The sequence below is a fragment of the Rhinoderma darwinii genome, chromosome 8, assembly GCF_050947455.1.
Source record: "Rhinoderma darwinii isolate aRhiDar2 chromosome 8, aRhiDar2.hap1, whole genome shotgun sequence".
Classification (NCBI taxonomy): Eukaryota; Metazoa; Chordata; class Amphibia; order Anura; family Rhinodermatidae; genus Rhinoderma; species Rhinoderma darwinii.
This window is the reverse complement of record NC_134694.1, coordinates 33,284,952-33,302,714: the sequence shown is the minus strand read 5'-3', so window position 1 is coordinate 33,302,714 and position 17,763 is coordinate 33,284,952. Positions and strand designations below refer to the sequence as shown.

Genomic DNA, 17,763 nt, shown 5'->3' with positions numbered 1-17,763 from the left:
TCCTTCTACTGTCAAACTCAATTAACATCTGAAAAACAGTGTTTAAAACAAGGTATCTTACAGAAATATAAGATTATAGTTACCAGTAAATCTGTGAGTTCATGACAGTACAATACTGTAAAACCATCAACATTGTAAAACATAATATTGGCCTACAGTAATCAGCTCTCTAAGGGCCAGTTCACACAGAATTTTTTTTTACACGTTTTTGATTAAAAAAAATGGTCCGAAAATGCCTCCCATTGATTTCAATCGAGGCGGAGGCATTTTTTTCCCGCGAGCGGAAAAACCATCTCACGGGAAAAAGAAGCGACATGCCCTATCTTCGGGTGTTTACGTCCCTGACCTCCCATTGACATCAATGAGAGGCAGAGGAAGCATATTTCGCTGTGTTTTTGCTCGCGGCGCTCAATGGCAGCGGGGCGAAAAATGCGCCAAACGGTGTGCAGGCAGATCAAAATCTGACTCAAAATTCCAGACGTGAAAAACTCAGTGTGAACATAGCCTTAAGTAGCAGGTGCATTGTCTATTTTGCCTTCAACAGGTGTGATCTACAAGGTACAAGGGGGGGGGGTGCGATCTGCAAGGGGTGGTATCTACAGGGTGGTGTGGCTATGTACTAGGAGTCTCTTCTTCGCCATGGAACTACTGTTCCGTGCTGTATCATTTTGTTCACTACAAAACAGCAGTTCCATGGGGAAGCAGAGACAGGGGCGAACCAGGAAGTGACGAGGCAGCGGGGCAGAGCTTCCTCCTGCAGTATGGCGTGACGGCGCAGCTAAAGAATCGATTCTACGATTCTGTTACAAAACAGAATCGTGAGAGCCCTTGAGGGCCAATTAATCAAATTAATTCAATTAGTCGTCCAGCCCTACTTAGGATCTATCTTTTGTTATCTATGCAATGTAGTCGGCCCTGTTTGAGCTTCTTCATGGCATCTTGTTGCATCTGCTCACCCTGAAGGTGGTGTTCCTTCTAGCGGTGACTTCCATCCATATCTGTCTCTCTATCAAGATAAGGCGGTCCTCCTCAATGTGCCAATATTTGTGGCCCAAGGTGGTATCTTTATTCCACCTTAGCGAGGATATCATTTTGCCATCCATCTGCCCATCTACAGTGCATCCTAAGGAACACTCTGTTCAAAATCTGGATGAAGTCTGCCCCTTACGGGTCTACCTTTCGGTCACTTCCCCCTTTTCACTACTACGATTCCTTGTTCATGGTCCTGAAAGGTCTCAGGAAAGGCTTGGGGGCCTCTGAGGCTACAATCACCAGATGGCTGCGGATGACTATTCGTAAAGTCTACCGGCTCAAAGCGGCTTGGTGCTTCCTGGGTTGTGCACTATCAGACTTTGGCTCAGCTGTACAAGGTGTCTACCTAAACATCTTTGCCCAATTTCACCGGATTCTACAGGGTATATACCTTTGCATTTGCAGATTCTTTCCTTGGCTGGAAGGTGTTGTGCGCATTTGTGGAGTAGATTATTGCGTCCTTTTTTGTCAGTTCCCACCCATGTGGATTGCTTCTGTACCATGGTCTGTGTCCCCCAATGAAAGAAACAAGAAAACAAGTTTTTTTGAGTACTCACCGTAAAATCCTTTTCTCATCCAGTCCATTGGGGGACACAACTCCCACCCTTTTTTCCTTATCAAGTAGATAAGGTTGCCCATCAGACATGGTTTTTCTTTCTGGTTCTGATATTGTACTAATACCTTGCGTTTTGCTTCTCCTACCTCTTCTGTGTAAACACTAGTAAACACTTTTTTATTCTTTTTTTTTTTAATCAGTTCAAGTTTATTAAACAAACTCCACATCAGTACAGGTCATTTTACAATCTGATAAGCTGTGAAAACATAACTTCAAAGACCCAAGCATGTATTTCCAACAAAACTATCCCCTTTCCTCAACTCCCCCCTGCAACCCCCAGCCGGCCGTCACGTTACAGGCTTCCATAGCCTATCTCCTTCTCCTCCCCAGTTCCGCTCCCCATCCCCCTCCAACTCCCCATATGTACACCACCGTCAGTAGCACCATTCCTGAATGTGGAACCCTGCCACCCCTGCTCCAGTACCCCACGTGCCAGTAGTATTCCCTGGAGCCTCAGGACCATTCAGACTGAAACAGCCGCGCGGAGTGCCAGGAGTTCCAAGGAAGCACACCCAGAGTGATCAATCCACCTAGCCCATTGTTTTTCAAACTTGTTCCTGAACCCCCTCTTGGAATATATCCTATATTCCATCAGAACCTGAAAGTTTAGCGCACCTATAATTTCTTGCTTCGAGGGTGGTTTCGCATCCAGCCAGCGTTTTGCTATACCCTTCCTAACTTGGTATAATATTTTTGCATTTGCAAATCCCCCTCCAGATCACCAACATACCCCAGCAGCATTACCACGGGATCCAATGGAATCTGCACCTCAAACACTCGGCCCAGTAACTCTGACATTTCTTTCCATAAGGTCCCCAAACTCCCGCAGGACCAAAACATGTGAAAGATGTCTGCCTTTTCTTCCGGACATCTAGGGCTCCTGGCATCCGCCCGTAATCCCATCCGTTTCAGAAACCAGGGGGTCCTATACACCCTATGTATCAGAAATAATTGGGACCTCCGTTGCGCTACATTAATAGACAAAGTACATGATGACGCCAAGACAGCCTCCCAGTGATCCTTAGGAATAGGACCCATATCTCTTTCCCATGTAGCTTTGACTGGTGCCATAAGATCTCCCAGATGTTCCAACAGTAACCTGCGATAGACCAATGAGATCAACCCCCTTGACGTAACTGCTTTCGCAATATGTTCCAACACTCCGGTTGCATGAATCGTCATGTCTACACTAGCAGCTTGTGTCTGCACAGCATGCCGAATCTGCAGGTACTGACAGAACATGCGGGAATCCAACTGAAACCCATCCCTTAATTGCTGAAAGGATTTGAATATGTCCCCCTCATACAACTGAATCAGTCTTATTATGCCTCGCTGCTCCCACCCCTGCATCCCTTCCAATTTGCACAGTTCCCACAGATATGGATTCCGCCAGAGTGGAGTGTATTTAGTACAATCCCCTATCTCCAACAAGTGCTTACACTGCCACCACACCTTATGTATGAGAAGCAGGGTGGGTCGAGTACTCGCCATCCATTTATAGCTGTGTGCTTCCAGTCCTGCCAGCGGATTCCCCCCCCCCCCAGATATGATAGGATACGCGCACAGGACCCCCAGGTTTCCTCCCACTCCCACCCCCAAAAATGCTGACACTGGGCAGCTAAGTAATACACCCAAGCATTGGGCAGAGCCAAGCCCCCCTCCTAAACCAATATTTGGGTATCCATACTGGGGAATTATGGATGACGTACAGCACCTGAGGCATAAGGATCATTTTGATCAAATTCGTCCTACCCAGAGCAGATAGCGGGAGCTTATTCCAAGCCTCCACTTTGGCCTTTATCGTTGTTAACAGTGGCACCACATTTAGGGACATATAATCTTGCACTTTCGCCGTCACCTGAACCCGCAGATATTTAAACTCCGTGACCACCGGTATCACCACATCCCCCTCCCCATTCTGGATAAACCCCGGATCCATGAACATAAGAGCCGATTTCGACCAATTAATGAGTAATCCCGAATATTTCCCAAAACATTTAATCAGAGCCATAACTAACGGTAGAGTGTGCTTGGTATCCGCCATGAACAACAACATATCATCCGCGTATAATGCAATTCGCTCCTCCACTCCCCCATATCTCAACCCCTGTATGTCTTCATGTTGGCGTACCGCACACGCCAGTGGTTCCACCGCCAGCGCAAATAACAACGGTGACAAGAGACATCCCTGGCGTGTTCCCCGCGCCAGCGCAAACCGCTCAGAGAAGGCCACATTCACCCTTAGTCTTGCAGTCGGGGCTACATATAACAACCTCACCCATTTTATAAAATTAGGACCGAATCCCATTTTTTCCAGGACTGACCACAAATAGCCCCACTCCACGCAATCGAACACTTTAGCGGCATCTAAGGAAAGAATGGCTCTCCCCCCAGGATCATCCGGAAGCACCTGCAAATTCAAGATTTAGATGACATAAAGCCGGCCTGGTCTCCATGTACCACCCCAGCCACTACTCTAGAAAGTCGAAGCGCAAAGACCTTCGCTATGATTTTAATATCCGCCGTCAATAGGGACACTGGTCTATAGGAGCCCGGCAGCTGAAGATCCTTACCCTCCTTAGGCAGAACCACTATAGTAGCTTCATACATTGATTCCGGGAGCCTCCCCCTATCAAAACTTTCCAGCAGAGTAGCCAGTAACTGAGATGTGAGTTCCTCCCCATATTCCTTAAAAACCTCCACCGGAAGACCATCCGGCCCTGGAGCCTTTTCACTGGCGAGTATCCCTATGGCTTCCTGGAGCTCCTCCAGAGAGATAGGCTCCTCCAATGGCATTCTCTCCTCCCCTCCCAACCTGGGAAGACAAATTTCCCCTAGATACTCCTCCAACTGTTGTGTTGTGTGCTCTGCTCTTGAGGCATATAAATCGGAATAAAACTGCTGAAAGACTTTCAATATCCTTCCTGTATCAGTCTCTGGCCTACCCCCCTCCCCCCTAATGGTATGTATATAATTAGTCTCCCTCTGGGCCTGTGCCTTTCTGGCCAACAACCGTCCTGTGGTCTCCCCCTCCTCATAATTGGCGTTTCAAAAACATCCATTTGTTATCCGCCCTATCCAACTGGTGCTGCTTTAACGACCTCTGTGCCTCCACCCAATGCTTCAAAATGTCTGGTGTATTATCCGCAATATGTAACCGTTCTGTCTCCGTCACCCTTTCCAATAGTGCGTCCCCTAACTATCTAGACCTGGTTTTTACTGCCGAAATGTGCTGGATGAACACCCCTCTCAACCAAGCCTTCATCGCGTCCCACAGTATCTCCTGCGGCACTGTGCCCGAGTTGAACTGAATATATTCCTTTATGAGGTATAAAATCTGTTTATTATCTATCAACTTTAGCCAAAAGGCATTGAGCTTCCAGCACCCTTGACCCCGCCCTGTCCTCCCCTCCGTCACTACTTTTATTAACAAAGGAGAATGATCCGATAATGCTCTCTGTAGGTACTCTATCTGTGCTACAAAGGGTACCGCTGTAGGCGAGCACAAGACTAAGTCAATCCTGGATAGAGAGTGATATGTTGAAGACGCACAAGAGTACTGAAACCGACTTGGATGCTTATCCCTCCATATATCCCGCCAACCCATTTCAGCAATAAGATGACCAAATGCTGTTATCCCTCCCCCTACCGTGCCAAATTTATCCATACCAGTATTCATTACAGCATTAAAATCCCCAATCAAAAGTAAAGGCACCTCCGGGAATCTAGACAGTTCTTCCACTACTTTCTTAATACACCCACTTGAAAAGGGAGGAGGAACATATAGCACCACCAACACACATTCCCAATGATAGAGAGTACAGTGTACCCCAACATACCGCCCCTGCCCATCCTGAAAGGAATCATGACAGATAAATGGTACAGCCCTATGTACGAGAAGACTCACCCCCCTGGAATAAGTAGTGTGGTAGGAATGAAAACTATGACCTATCCAAGCCCTATGTATCATGGAAACCAAATCCCTAGTCATATGTGTCTCCTGTAGTCCAATCACCCGTGCCTCCTGCTGCTTGATAAACTCAAATTACCGCCTGCCTTTTCCTGGAGTCACGCATGCCCCGAACATTCCAGGACAGACAATCAAGTGATCCCATCATCCCTCAACATAACCCAATACATCATACCCTGTATCCGTAGTTTTGAATATCCGACCGGCTGGGTCTCGAGAGATGAAGCAGGGGACCTGACGATTGAATGTGGAAGCCATCAGGTTCACATCTGGATGGCCCCACCTGAGACATATTCCTGGTGAAGAGACCTCCATTTTGCGAATGAGAAAGTCTGCGACCCAGTTGTCCACCCCGGGAATGTGTACGGCCGTCAGAGCAGGAACGTAAGCTTTAGCCCAGACCAGAATCTTCACGGCCTCGTGCATTACCACAATGCTGCAAGTGCCACCCTAGTGATTTAGATAAGCCATGGCCATGGCATTGTCTGTTTGAACCCGCACCAAATGTCCGAACTGGGACAATGTCAAGTGCATCAGGCAAAGAAACATGGTTTTCATATCCAGGAATTTAATGGAAGGAAAGATTCCTGGAGACCACAGCCCTTGAGCCGTAAGGTTCAAAAGGCATCCCCCCCCCCCCCCCCAGCCATTTGCTAGAGACTCTACTGCATTAGCAGAAGTGTCTGCCTCATACAGACACTAAGCTAAAACTGAATAGCTCAGTGTCTGTAGGCAGGGTATATCCTGTAGGAGGGGCCATTTTTTTTTTTATTTCTTAGTGTCAAGCCTCCTAGTGGCAGCAACATATACTCACGATCTGTCCCCCCAGTGTAACGAACGAGAAAAAGATTTTCCTGTGAGTACACAAAAAATCCTGTTATTGGCAATATTGTTTCATTCTTTCAAATTAATATTTCCCCCAAGTAGGTGGGAAGTAAAACCCTCCCTAAAACCCCTAGCAGTCACAGCCGTATTTAGTTTTTCACTCCCTGCCTACCAACAGCCATAGCTATTTTATTTATCCGTCAATGGAGTGGTGTGAAAGCTTGTATTTTGCAGTAGTTTCTAATGGCACTATTTAAAGAGGCTCTGTCACCAGTTTATTAATTCCCTATCTCCTAACTGATCTAATAAGCACTTTGCTGCTGAAAACTACAGTGTGATTTGTCTTAAAAAAAAGTTTATTATTTGCAAAGTTATGAGTATTTTCCTAAATATGCTAATGTTTCTATAATAGCCAAATAGGAGGTGACTCTTTCTTTTCACTCTGGGCGGTGCAATGTTTTCTGTATGACGCTGTCCAATCAGCACACAGCTTCTCCCCATTCCCTGCCCAGCAACACAGCCTGATCTTATCGTATACAGCTTCCATTCCCGACTGTGTATTCAACTGGCGTTATCTCCGGTTGTGTCACAACTAGAACTGCGATCCTGGTGTCATACAGAAGAGAATCTCCTCCAGCTGTTCTAGGTTGTCCATGGCCCAAGATATGATTGTTTGAAATTATCCCCCTTCCGCTAGAGTGTATCTCGTACTGAGTGACAGCAGCTTCATGCTGATAGGTCAGAGACTGTGAGGTAGCTTCACCTCCGGAGAATCGCTGCTGTTACCTCCCAGTTGTGTAATAAAGGCTCATTTACACATTTAGAAAAAAGCTCCTAACTATTAAAATAATAAACTTTTTGGGACACAATTTTCACTGGCATTATCAGTGTGACAGCGCATAGTACATGAGCTGGGAGATAGGGCTTTACTAAACTAGTGACAGAGCCTCTTTAAAGTACCATATAATATACTGGGAAACATATACAAATATTTTTGGGGTGGAATTGGAAGAAAAACTGTGGTGCCTCAATTTTTTGGGGGGTTTAGTTTTTAAGATATGTAAGTCTGCTGGTCAATACGTTTACGGCCTTACCATATATATATATATATATATATATATATATATATATATATATATATAGTTTTCTTTTTTAATGCTTTACTACTTTTACAAAGAAAAAACTATTTGTTTAACAAATAAAAAATAGTTTTGTGTCGCCATAATCTGAAAGCCATAACTTTTACATTTTTTTTCGTTGATTGAGCAGTGTGAGGGCTTATTTTTGTGGGACAAGCTGTTTTTTTTATTAATACCATTTTTTGCTACATACGACTTTTTGATCGCTTGTTATTATTTTTATTTTTTTAGCGCTAATAGCCAAAAGACATAAATTCTGGCGTTCTAAATATTATTATTTTTTTGCGACGTTCACCCTGCAAGTTAAATAATTTTATATTAAAATAGTTCTGACTTTTTCGGATGCGGGGATACCAATTTTGTTTATTTTTGACATTACTTCAGAGGAAAAATGTCAACTTTATTTATTTGTTTTGTACGCCACTGAAAACTTTATTTAACTATTTTAAACTTTTTGAAATTTTTTTTATTAGTCCCGCTAGGGGACTTGAACCAGCAATCGTCAGATCGCTGGTACAATACACTGCAATACTAATGTATTGCAGTGTACTGTCATTTCTACAGGCTACTGTTAAGCCATGGCGGCTTAACAGGAGCAGAAAGAGGGCAGATCTGAGGGCCTTCATGCCATGACAACCATTGGAACCCCGCGATCGCGTCGTGGCCGATGGACTGTCGGAGGTTGCATCCCCCCTCTTTCTAACAGCTTAGATGAACGGTCACTATTGACCATGGCATCGAAGTAGTTGAACAGCCATGATTAAAACAATCTCTGTTCCTGCCCGTTAGTGCGAGGTGTCAGCTGTAATACACAGCTGACACCTGCAGTGTATAGAGCAGGCTCAAAGCATGAGCCCGCTCCATATGTCCACCCCTGCACTATGGGCACGTCCTGGAGCGTCAAGTGGTTAATACTGTAAAGATTTTATGGCTCAGTTTACATGTCGTTTTTAGGGCTTGTCCACACACAATGGAATAAAATTTTCTGCAGCAATTCCGTTGAAAAACGGAGACATTCCGCTGCGGCAAAAACGCACCATTTCCAGCACCATCACCAGTATTTACGGCAGAAAATGGTGCGTATTTTGCGGCGTTTTTCACAATATTGGGAGATGGTGACATCTCCTCTGAAAAACGCAGCAATTCTGGCCACTTTCTGCAGCAGGAATTGACATTCTGCGGTCTGGAAAATACGCACTGCATGTCGAATTTCTGCTCTGAATTTTTACGCAGCGTGTGGATGAGATTTGTTAAATCTCATCCTCTATGCTGCTACTGTATTCTGATGCGTTTTTTTCCCTCCGAAACTCCGCCCGGAAAAAACGCGGCAATTCCTCAGCGTGTGGACAAGCCCTTAGAGTACGTCTGACATGCACATTTTGAGATGAAATAACAGTGTCAAAACATGTGCCACAGCGTGTACGTTGATTTCTATGGACATAACAGACACCTCAATAGTGTAGATTGTGCATGTTTTTTATGCTTACGTTCTATCCTTTTTTTTCTCAAAGTCCTGAAAAGCTTAGTCTACTACGCTTTTCAGTACTATTCCAAAACGTATGCCACACATTTTTGTTTGTATTGAAGTCAATGCCGATTTATGGATGACGTATGCAATCTTAAACCATACATTTGAATATGTAAAATGTAAACGTTTTTATCCCCATAGATGGGAAATTACCCAGATTATGAGACAAAACAGTGCCAAGCCCCTCAGTACTGAAGCCAGAAAACACTGCAGACACTCCCTACTTCTTCCTTTATATTTTAACTTTACAAATCTTTATTGATTTGGCTCAAGAACAAGAACTAAAAACAAAATAAGCTTTTAGAACTAGGAATGGATACAAACGTATAAAAACGTATACCACAAATCACGTAAGCGTATGTTGCAAATGCATACGTTTTTGTAACTTTTTAAATGTATTCGTCGGCAAATACTACAAATGTGTGCATAAAACAAGACGTGAGCTAAACTTTAACTGTGTCAAGGCTATGGGGAATGTAGACCCAATGGGCCACTCCGCCGTAACGGAGTAGTAGCAGCTGACCAAACAAATGTCAATAACAGTCACTAGAATGAGAGTACCTGGATAGCTGGCTTGTGCTGGTTTATCGGAAGCTGGCGTGTGCCGGACTATCGGAAGCTGGCTTGTGCCGGACTATCGAAAGCTGGCTAGTACTGGATAATCGGAAGCTGGCGTGTGCTGGAGAATCGGAAGCAGGCTTGTGCTGGATAATCGGAAGCTGGCTTGTGCGGAGTATCGGAAGCTGGCTTGTGCTGGATAATCAGACTTGTCTCGGATACGGGAGATGGACACTAAAGTCGTCACGGACACTGGATACATGAAGAAGCTATAGAATCTTTGCAGATGAAGGCCTCATGAACACATCAGTATTCTGGTCAGTATTTTGCAGCCAAATCCAAGAGTGGGTCTAAAACACGTAAGAGGTGCAAATCTTTCCATTATAGGTTTTCTCTGTTTATGTTCCCCTACTAATTTGGGCTTCCAAATACTGAAGCAAAATACTGACCAGAATACTGACCTGTGCATGAGGTCTTAGACGGGGTTAGACACAAGATTGCTCAGGCAATGAGGAGGTGGGAAGAGTTCCTTTTAAAGTCCAGGGCGTGCTGGGTTTGGTTTGGTGCAATATTCCTGGTGCGCGTGCTGGCCCTTTAAGAACTGGGACGAGCGCGCACACCCTACGGGAACATGGCGGTGGAGAGAGCAGAGTGTGCCGGTGTCCCAAAGCTGGGAGAAGCCGGTGCAAAGGACAAGGAGGCTGGCAGCCCCTGGGGTGAGTGAGACCCACGGCAGCCGGCGCAACAAACTTTATGCCAGATTTTAAGCATCAAATTTCAGGCGTCACAAAGACAGCTTCTATTTCTTTAAAACTATCAGATAGACATTATAGTTCAGTAGGATTACATTATATAACGCTATGATACTTATGTTGACAGGTATCCCCACTAAAGTTCATCATACATTAGGGATTTCAGAAGGTCATTTTATGAAAGACTTGTTGTTCATGGTTGGTCTTTGACAGTTGTTGCTTTAAATGACAACGCCATAATTTAAAATTAAAAATCTATGATTAATCTGTGTCCTTGGCTTCTATTGATGGAATGCTTATCTGTCATTTGGCACAAGTGTCTTTCCAAGGACTTGAACCACGATCTAAAAAAAATCGAACATGGCAGATCACCTTTTCCCCAGATATCTAAATTTAGTCGTCATCTGTCACAGTAATTCTTGTCATGAAAAGGCAGTAACCATTGGCAGAAAATGTGGCCATCCAAGATCTTTAGCATATGGCATGCTTAAGTGCTTATGATGAACAGCTATGTAATCTCTGTACAAAATGAAAGATTTTTTTAGGGAGCCATACTGGAGGATTAACTATAGTGTATAGATTCTACCTGTTATACAAACATAGCTTCTTTTATAACCTAACTTTTTTCCTCAGCTAAATATCTAGTTTAATTTAAATCTCTAACCCCTTCAGGACTGAGCCTGATTTGGCCTTGAAGACGAAGCCGATTTTTTCAACTCTGACGTGTCACTTTATGTGGTTTTAACTTTGGAATGCTTTTACCTATCCAAGCGATTCTAAGATTGTTTTCTCGTGACATATTGTACTTTTTTAATGAGTGAAAAAAAATTGGTTGATAAATTCAATATTTACTTTTGCATTTTTCTAAATTAAAATGTACCTGCTTGTAAAACAGATAGTAATTCCACACAAAATAGTTACTAGTTCACATATCCCATGTCTACTTTATATTTTCATTGTTTTTTGAACATCCTTCTATTTTTCTAGGACGTTACAAGGCTTAGAACTTTAGCAGCAATTTCTTACATTTTCAAGAAAATTTCAAAAGCCTATTTTTACAGGCGGCAGTTCAGTTCTGAAGTGGCTTTGAGGGCCTTATGTATAAGAAAGTCCCCATAAATCACCCCATTTTGAAAACTGCACCCTCAAAGTATTCAAAACAGCATTCAGAATGTGTTTTAACCCTTTAGGCGTTTCACAGGAATTAAAGCAAAGTAGAGGTGAAATTTACAAATTAAATTTTTTTTGCCCTAATTCATTTGTAATACATTTTTTTCTGTAACACAGAAGCTTTTACTCAAGAAATGCAACTCAATATTTATTGCCCGGATTCTGCAGTTTTTAGAAATATCCCACATGTGGCACTATTGTGATAATGGACTGAAACACAGGCCTCAGAAGCAAAGGAGCACCTAGTGGATTTTAGGGCCTCCTTTTTTTAAATAATATATTTTAGGCACCATGTCAGGTTTGAAGAGGTTTGGTGTCAAAACAGTGAAAACTCCCCAAAAGTGACCCCATTTTGGAAACACCCCAATGATTTTTTTTTTAGGGGTATAGTTAGCATTTTGACCCCACAGTGTATTTGCTAAATGTATTTGAATTGGTCTGTAAAAATGAAAATCTACTTATTTTATGAAAAAACGCAGACATTTTAACAAGGAATAAAAGAGAAAAAACATCTCAAAATTTGTAAAGCAATTTCTCCCAATTACGGCAATATGCCATATGAGGTAATAAACTGCTGTTTAGACCCACAGCAGGGCTTAGATGGGAAGGAGAACTATTTGGCTTTTGGAGCTCAAATTTAGCTGAAATGGCTTTCAGGCGTCATGTTGCATTTGCAAAGCCCCTGAGAGACCAAAACAGTGAAAACTATCCAAAAGTGACCCCATTTTGGGAAACTAAGGAATCTATCTAGGGGTATAGTTAGAATATAGACCCCACAGGTCTTTGCAGAATGTATTATAATTATGCCGTAAAAATGAATATCAACATTATTTCCAATAAAATGTTGAATTTCTTCATTTTCACAATGGATAAAGGAGAAAAAGTACACCAACATTTGTAAAGCAATCTCTCCCGATTATGGCAATACCCCATATGTGGTCATAAATGTTTTTATTGGAAATTAATTAACCCTTTCCGGACAGATCCATTTTTTGCTTTTTCTTTTTCGTTTTTCCCTCCCAGCTTTCCAAGAGCCATAACTTTTTTCTTTTTTCATCAATAGTGGTATGAGGGCTTATTTCTTGTGAGAGGAGGTGTAGTTTCTATTGACACCATTTAAAGTACCATATAATTTACTGGGAAACTGAAAATTAAATTCTTTGTAGGCTGAAATTGGAAAAAACTGCAATTCCTCCATTGTTTTTTGAGTTTCTGTACGTGACACTAGAAGCATGCAGGACCCCTATCACATCGGACATGAGGTATTCCCTAAGACAAAGAGGGGAGAGGGGCTTGTCCCCTCCACCACCTTACATATATGCACTTAGACACTGTGTCACAGAGGTACAGTATATACCTATCTATAACACACACAGTACAGTATATACAGTACAGTATTGTAATGACGGGGTAGGGAGACAGACAGGTGAGCCCTAATCTACCCGCCACTCAGTCCCTGCCTACTTGCACGGCCCGTCCTAGGCGACAGCGTACAACTGGGCGACGGTCCCTACGCTCAATATGTGCACGACAAACAGACAAGGGTACACAGAAGCTAAGGGAAATGGGGCAGTTGCCCACGGAAACACAGTGAGCAACAAGAGTAGTGAACAAGCCGAGTCAAACCAGGAGTGTAAGAGGTACCAAACGCAGAGCAGGAGAGTAGTCAGTAAAGCCAGGGTCAATATGAAGCAGAGGTCAATAGTACAAGCAGCAGCAGCAGAGCCAGGAAACAGGCAGAATCACAGGCAAAGGAGGAGCAGGAAATGAAGGTATAAATGAAGGTATAAATAGACAGAGGGCGGGAGCTAGCTCCGTCTGGCCAGGCTGTGATAGGCTCTCCCACTTCTCAGCCTCCCAGCCCGAGTGGTAGATGATCGAGTCACTCTATCAGACTTAGGAGCAGGTGCAGACTGATTAACCACGGGCGTCGACACAGAAGCTGTGTCTGGCAGATCCTTTACAAGTATACATCAATATATCATCCACATGGGCACAGTGTATTCCCATATATAATGCACACAGATAGACAGTATATACCCATATAGTGTGTAATATATATGTAGATATAGTGTACCTGTGTGCATTATAATATAGGTATATACAGATTGGTTGCTTTAGGAAACTGTCCTTTTTGCTTCGCACTAGTTTTAGACATCTCCATAATATCTAAAGATCTCTACTGTATTTATGCTTAGGGGCATTGTGGTGAGTTAATAGTAATGTTAAACGTATGTCCGTGTCTACTTTATTTTTTGTGGTACACCAATATATACCGGCCCAATGGACACTAAAAGGAAATTTTCTGGCCTCTGTCGGGCTAATGGTAACCTAAGGAGACTTTAAGCGTGTACGTCTGGAGTTTTCCTATGGTTAGTAGGATAAAAAAATGATGTGAATTGGGTCTTTTATGCGTATTTTACCTTAGGTCTCACTATTCTCATGCTGCTCTTATATGCACTACACCATATATACTGTACATTATATACTAGCAATGAACCATGTATAACCTGTCTCTGTATTTTTTTCAGTCTTTTTACAAAAAATAAGAAAATCGAGATTTAAATCGAAAATAGTCCATAGGGTTGAAAAACATCTAGATTAAATTTTTTCCCAAAATGGCCAAGCCCTAGTGTTAAAATAATAATACCAGCCAGGGTAATTATAGAGTGTTACAATCCATAATGCAGGGGCACCTTTAGTGTTCAAACATAGGAGTATGAGTATTTCCCACTGAACAGCGTCGATCACAATGCATGTATAAAAGGGCCAGCCCTATAAAACAATCTTAGCCATAGTACATCATAAGAGTGCCATACTAGGTGCACCATAACAGTGCGAGACACAATGTCCTCATGAAAGTTCCAGCAATAGAGTCCTTGTAATAGCACCTGCTACAAAGCCTTCGTTACAGTTCCAGGAACAATGGTGCAGACATAACAGTGCCTGCCACATAGCATACAACTGGCTCTTAAGAATAAATACTAACCACATTGCGTAGGAATACCAGCCACCGTTCTCCCATTAGAGTAAATGCTACAGTACCAATAGAAGAGTTCCAACCACAGACACCACAAATTGCCAGTCATACTGTCCCCTTAATAAAAGAAATTGTGTGCCCATGGGGAGTTGGAAACAGTGCCCCATATGATTAATAGCCACAGTATACACTTTAATTATTAATTATTTTGTTATAGTATTTCCTTTCTGGGATGGCACCGTGTGGCATTTTAGCTACACTAGTCAGGGATTTCTATTTGGATAACCAGATATAATTTTTTTTTACAGTATACACTTACCTGTATCTGGTCACAAATGAAGATGGGAAAACTCATGGGCCGCTGTCATGTAACTTCCTGCCCCGATCCTGTGACAGCACACTTTAATCAGAAGAAGTGGTTGTCTTTTGACAGTCACATCATTCTGTGTGATCGGCAGGAGTGTTGCGTCAATGTTCCTTTCAAGCAAGTTGGGGAGACTCTTCTGCCTATCCTCTGTCTGGGCCCTACCTTCAATCATTTTGAATTCATGTAGAAGACTTTTCGTTTTTGCAAAAGCCACTAAAATCGTCAATAAATCATTAAAAAAAACACCAGTATATATAGTGGTCAGTCCTCCCTATTCTGCGACAAGAAGTAAATGGTGAAAACCCAATGAGTATCCCTTGATGAGTAATAATCTATCACATTTGCATTATGCATACATTTTTTCTCTTTCTAATCTGAAACAATACTCAAGCATTCAACGCTCACCTGCAATCTTCAAACATTTTTTGACAATGAGAAAGTTTAAAATATGTTCATGAAACATGATTAACAAGATTAGCAAAGTTAGGAAACTGAAATATAAATATTATCAAATGTTTAACTTTTTACCTGGTTACACATTTTGTTATTAAAAAAAACATAAAATGATTATGTTGCAGAATTTAAGATACTATATTAATATTATCTATGTAATATTATGTTTATTTGTAAATCCTCATGTTTTAGCTAATGAAGTCATAGTTAATGGTGGGTCATGGTGTGCACATCAGATAAGAAAGATTTTTGCAAATGCCTACCCATCAAAGACGTTTAGCAACCAGTTGAGGGCTAGGTCCACACATAATGGTACATTGACTAAAAGTCCACGTTCTTCTTCTAATCGTTCATATAGTGAACTCAAACAACGAATGACATCAAGAACATCCAGATAACGATCTGAAGACTGCAGGATATCGCAACTAAATATCTGAGATAGGAGGGGGAGGGTGACTAAGTCCACTGAAAGAGGTTGATAGAAAGAAATGAAAAAGAGAAGGATGAGGTAATACAAATGGTGAGGAAAAGGAGAAAAGAAAAAATACAAAAGTAATAAAAGGAGAAATAAAAAGGTGGGATATATAAAATAGAGGAACAGAGAGAGTGACATAAATTAGTCTGACAGTTCTTGTAATACAGTTTATATTGAACGCTAATATTTATGCTAAAGCACTAATTGCTCTTTTTAAGATATTCCATTTTTTGCAAGTTTTTTAAAGCAAGCCCTAGGAGATGTTGTAATTAGCAAGGCTTAAAGAGGCTCTGTCACCAGATTAAAAGTGCCCTCTCTCCTACATAATCTGATTGGCGCTGTAATGTAGATAACAACAGTGGTTTTTATTTTGAAAAACGATCATTTTTGAGCAAGTTATGAGCTAGTTTAGATTTATGCTAATGAGTTTCTCAATGGACAACTGGGCGTGTTTTTACTTTTTACCAACTGGGTGTTGTACAGAGGAGTGTATGAGGCTGACCAATCAGTGACTAATCAGTGTCATGCACTTCTCATTGTTCCAGCCCAGCATGATCCACAGCACAGTGTGATTGTGCAGTGAAAGAAGTAAACACGCCCAGTTGCTAAAAACACAAGACACGCCCAGTTGAAAATAAGAGAAAACACAACCAGTTGTCCATTAGAAAGGCTCATTTGCATAAATATAAAATTGCTGATTAACATAGCCCAAAATTATCGTTTTTAAAAAAAAAATAATGTTACTGTTATCTACATTGCAGCGCCGATCACATGCAATAGGAGATAGGGATTTGATAATCTGGTGACAGAGACTCTTTAATTTAAGAGTTAGTGTAGATGTTTGACCAATAACTGAGCCCACTAAATAGTCTGCTTACCTGCCATGTATGTTAATACAATTAAATGGATTTTCAAAATAAAAATATCAATGGCAAATCGACTGGATATGCAATAAATGTCTAATGAGTGGGGGTTCAACGATTGGGAACTTAACATGTGCCAAGAACATAGGTGTTCAAGTCCTTATTCCTGGAGAAGAGGTGGCTGTGCATGCATGGCTCTCGCTCCATTATAGTAGAAGAGAAATATGGCAACAGACAAGTGTGCTCATTGTTATTTCCAAACCACCTATTCACTAAAATGGAGAGTGTGTGGAAGGGCTGGAGCAAGAAGATAAACACCAAAGATAAAGAACTTATTTTATTCACGGTTATTCACTATCTTTCTTGTGACTTATTATATGATCTTTTTAGTGACCCTATTACCCGATAACCTTGGGAGTCCCACCATCCAACTTTGCTCAGTACTACGTATCCTGCCTCCCCTATGTGCTGCTATGAGTCACCTTGAAGACCACCTACTACCTCACAGTTTATTCCCTTGAAAAGTTTACTTCTCAGTAAAGTATGCACCACATACTTTTTTGTATATGGCTACCATTAGAAAGTATCTTGAGGTGGTTAACCAATACTTTTCATGGAATATATTTCCTCGATTAGTTTTAGAAACCACTGTCGTGATTCAATCATCTTTATTAGAAGTTTTCTTATGGAATACAGTTCAGTTGATAAACAAAACTCTATACATCCATAAAGCGTAAGAAAGAAAAAAGGAGGAAAAATAGAGAGGAAAAAAAAAACAGTGTTAGAAACCACTGTCAATATACTCTTTTCACAGTTTGATATAAAGCCATAAATTTATAACTCAAGCATCACAGTTCTTTAGTAATTATTATCTATAGCTATTGGCGTCTCAGAGTCGGACCCCACCGATCTGATATTGATGACCTATTCTAAGAATATATTTCATCAATATAAAATGCCCGGAGAACCCATTTAATGTAATTTTTGGACGTTGCTATTTTATTTTCGAAAGTTCTCGGACTCAAGTCGATAGTG

The 17,763-nt window shown here is 41.8% G+C and overlaps 1 protein-coding gene across 4 annotated transcripts in view; it reads right to left on the bottom strand.

The window, feature by feature from the left end:
* DRP2 (dystrophin related protein 2) overlaps positions 1 to 17,763 on the bottom strand; it is a 311,219-nt gene that overhangs the window by 160,399 nt on the left and 133,057 nt on the right. For all 4 annotated transcript variants that reach the window (XM_075835576.1, XM_075835579.1, XM_075835580.1 and 1 more), the window contains one exon: positions 15,654 to 15,855. In XM_075835576.1, coding sequence (XP_075691691.1) covers positions 15,654 to 15,855 — 202 coding nt within the window. The remainder of the gene's footprint in view (positions 1 to 15,653; positions 15,856 to 17,763) is intronic.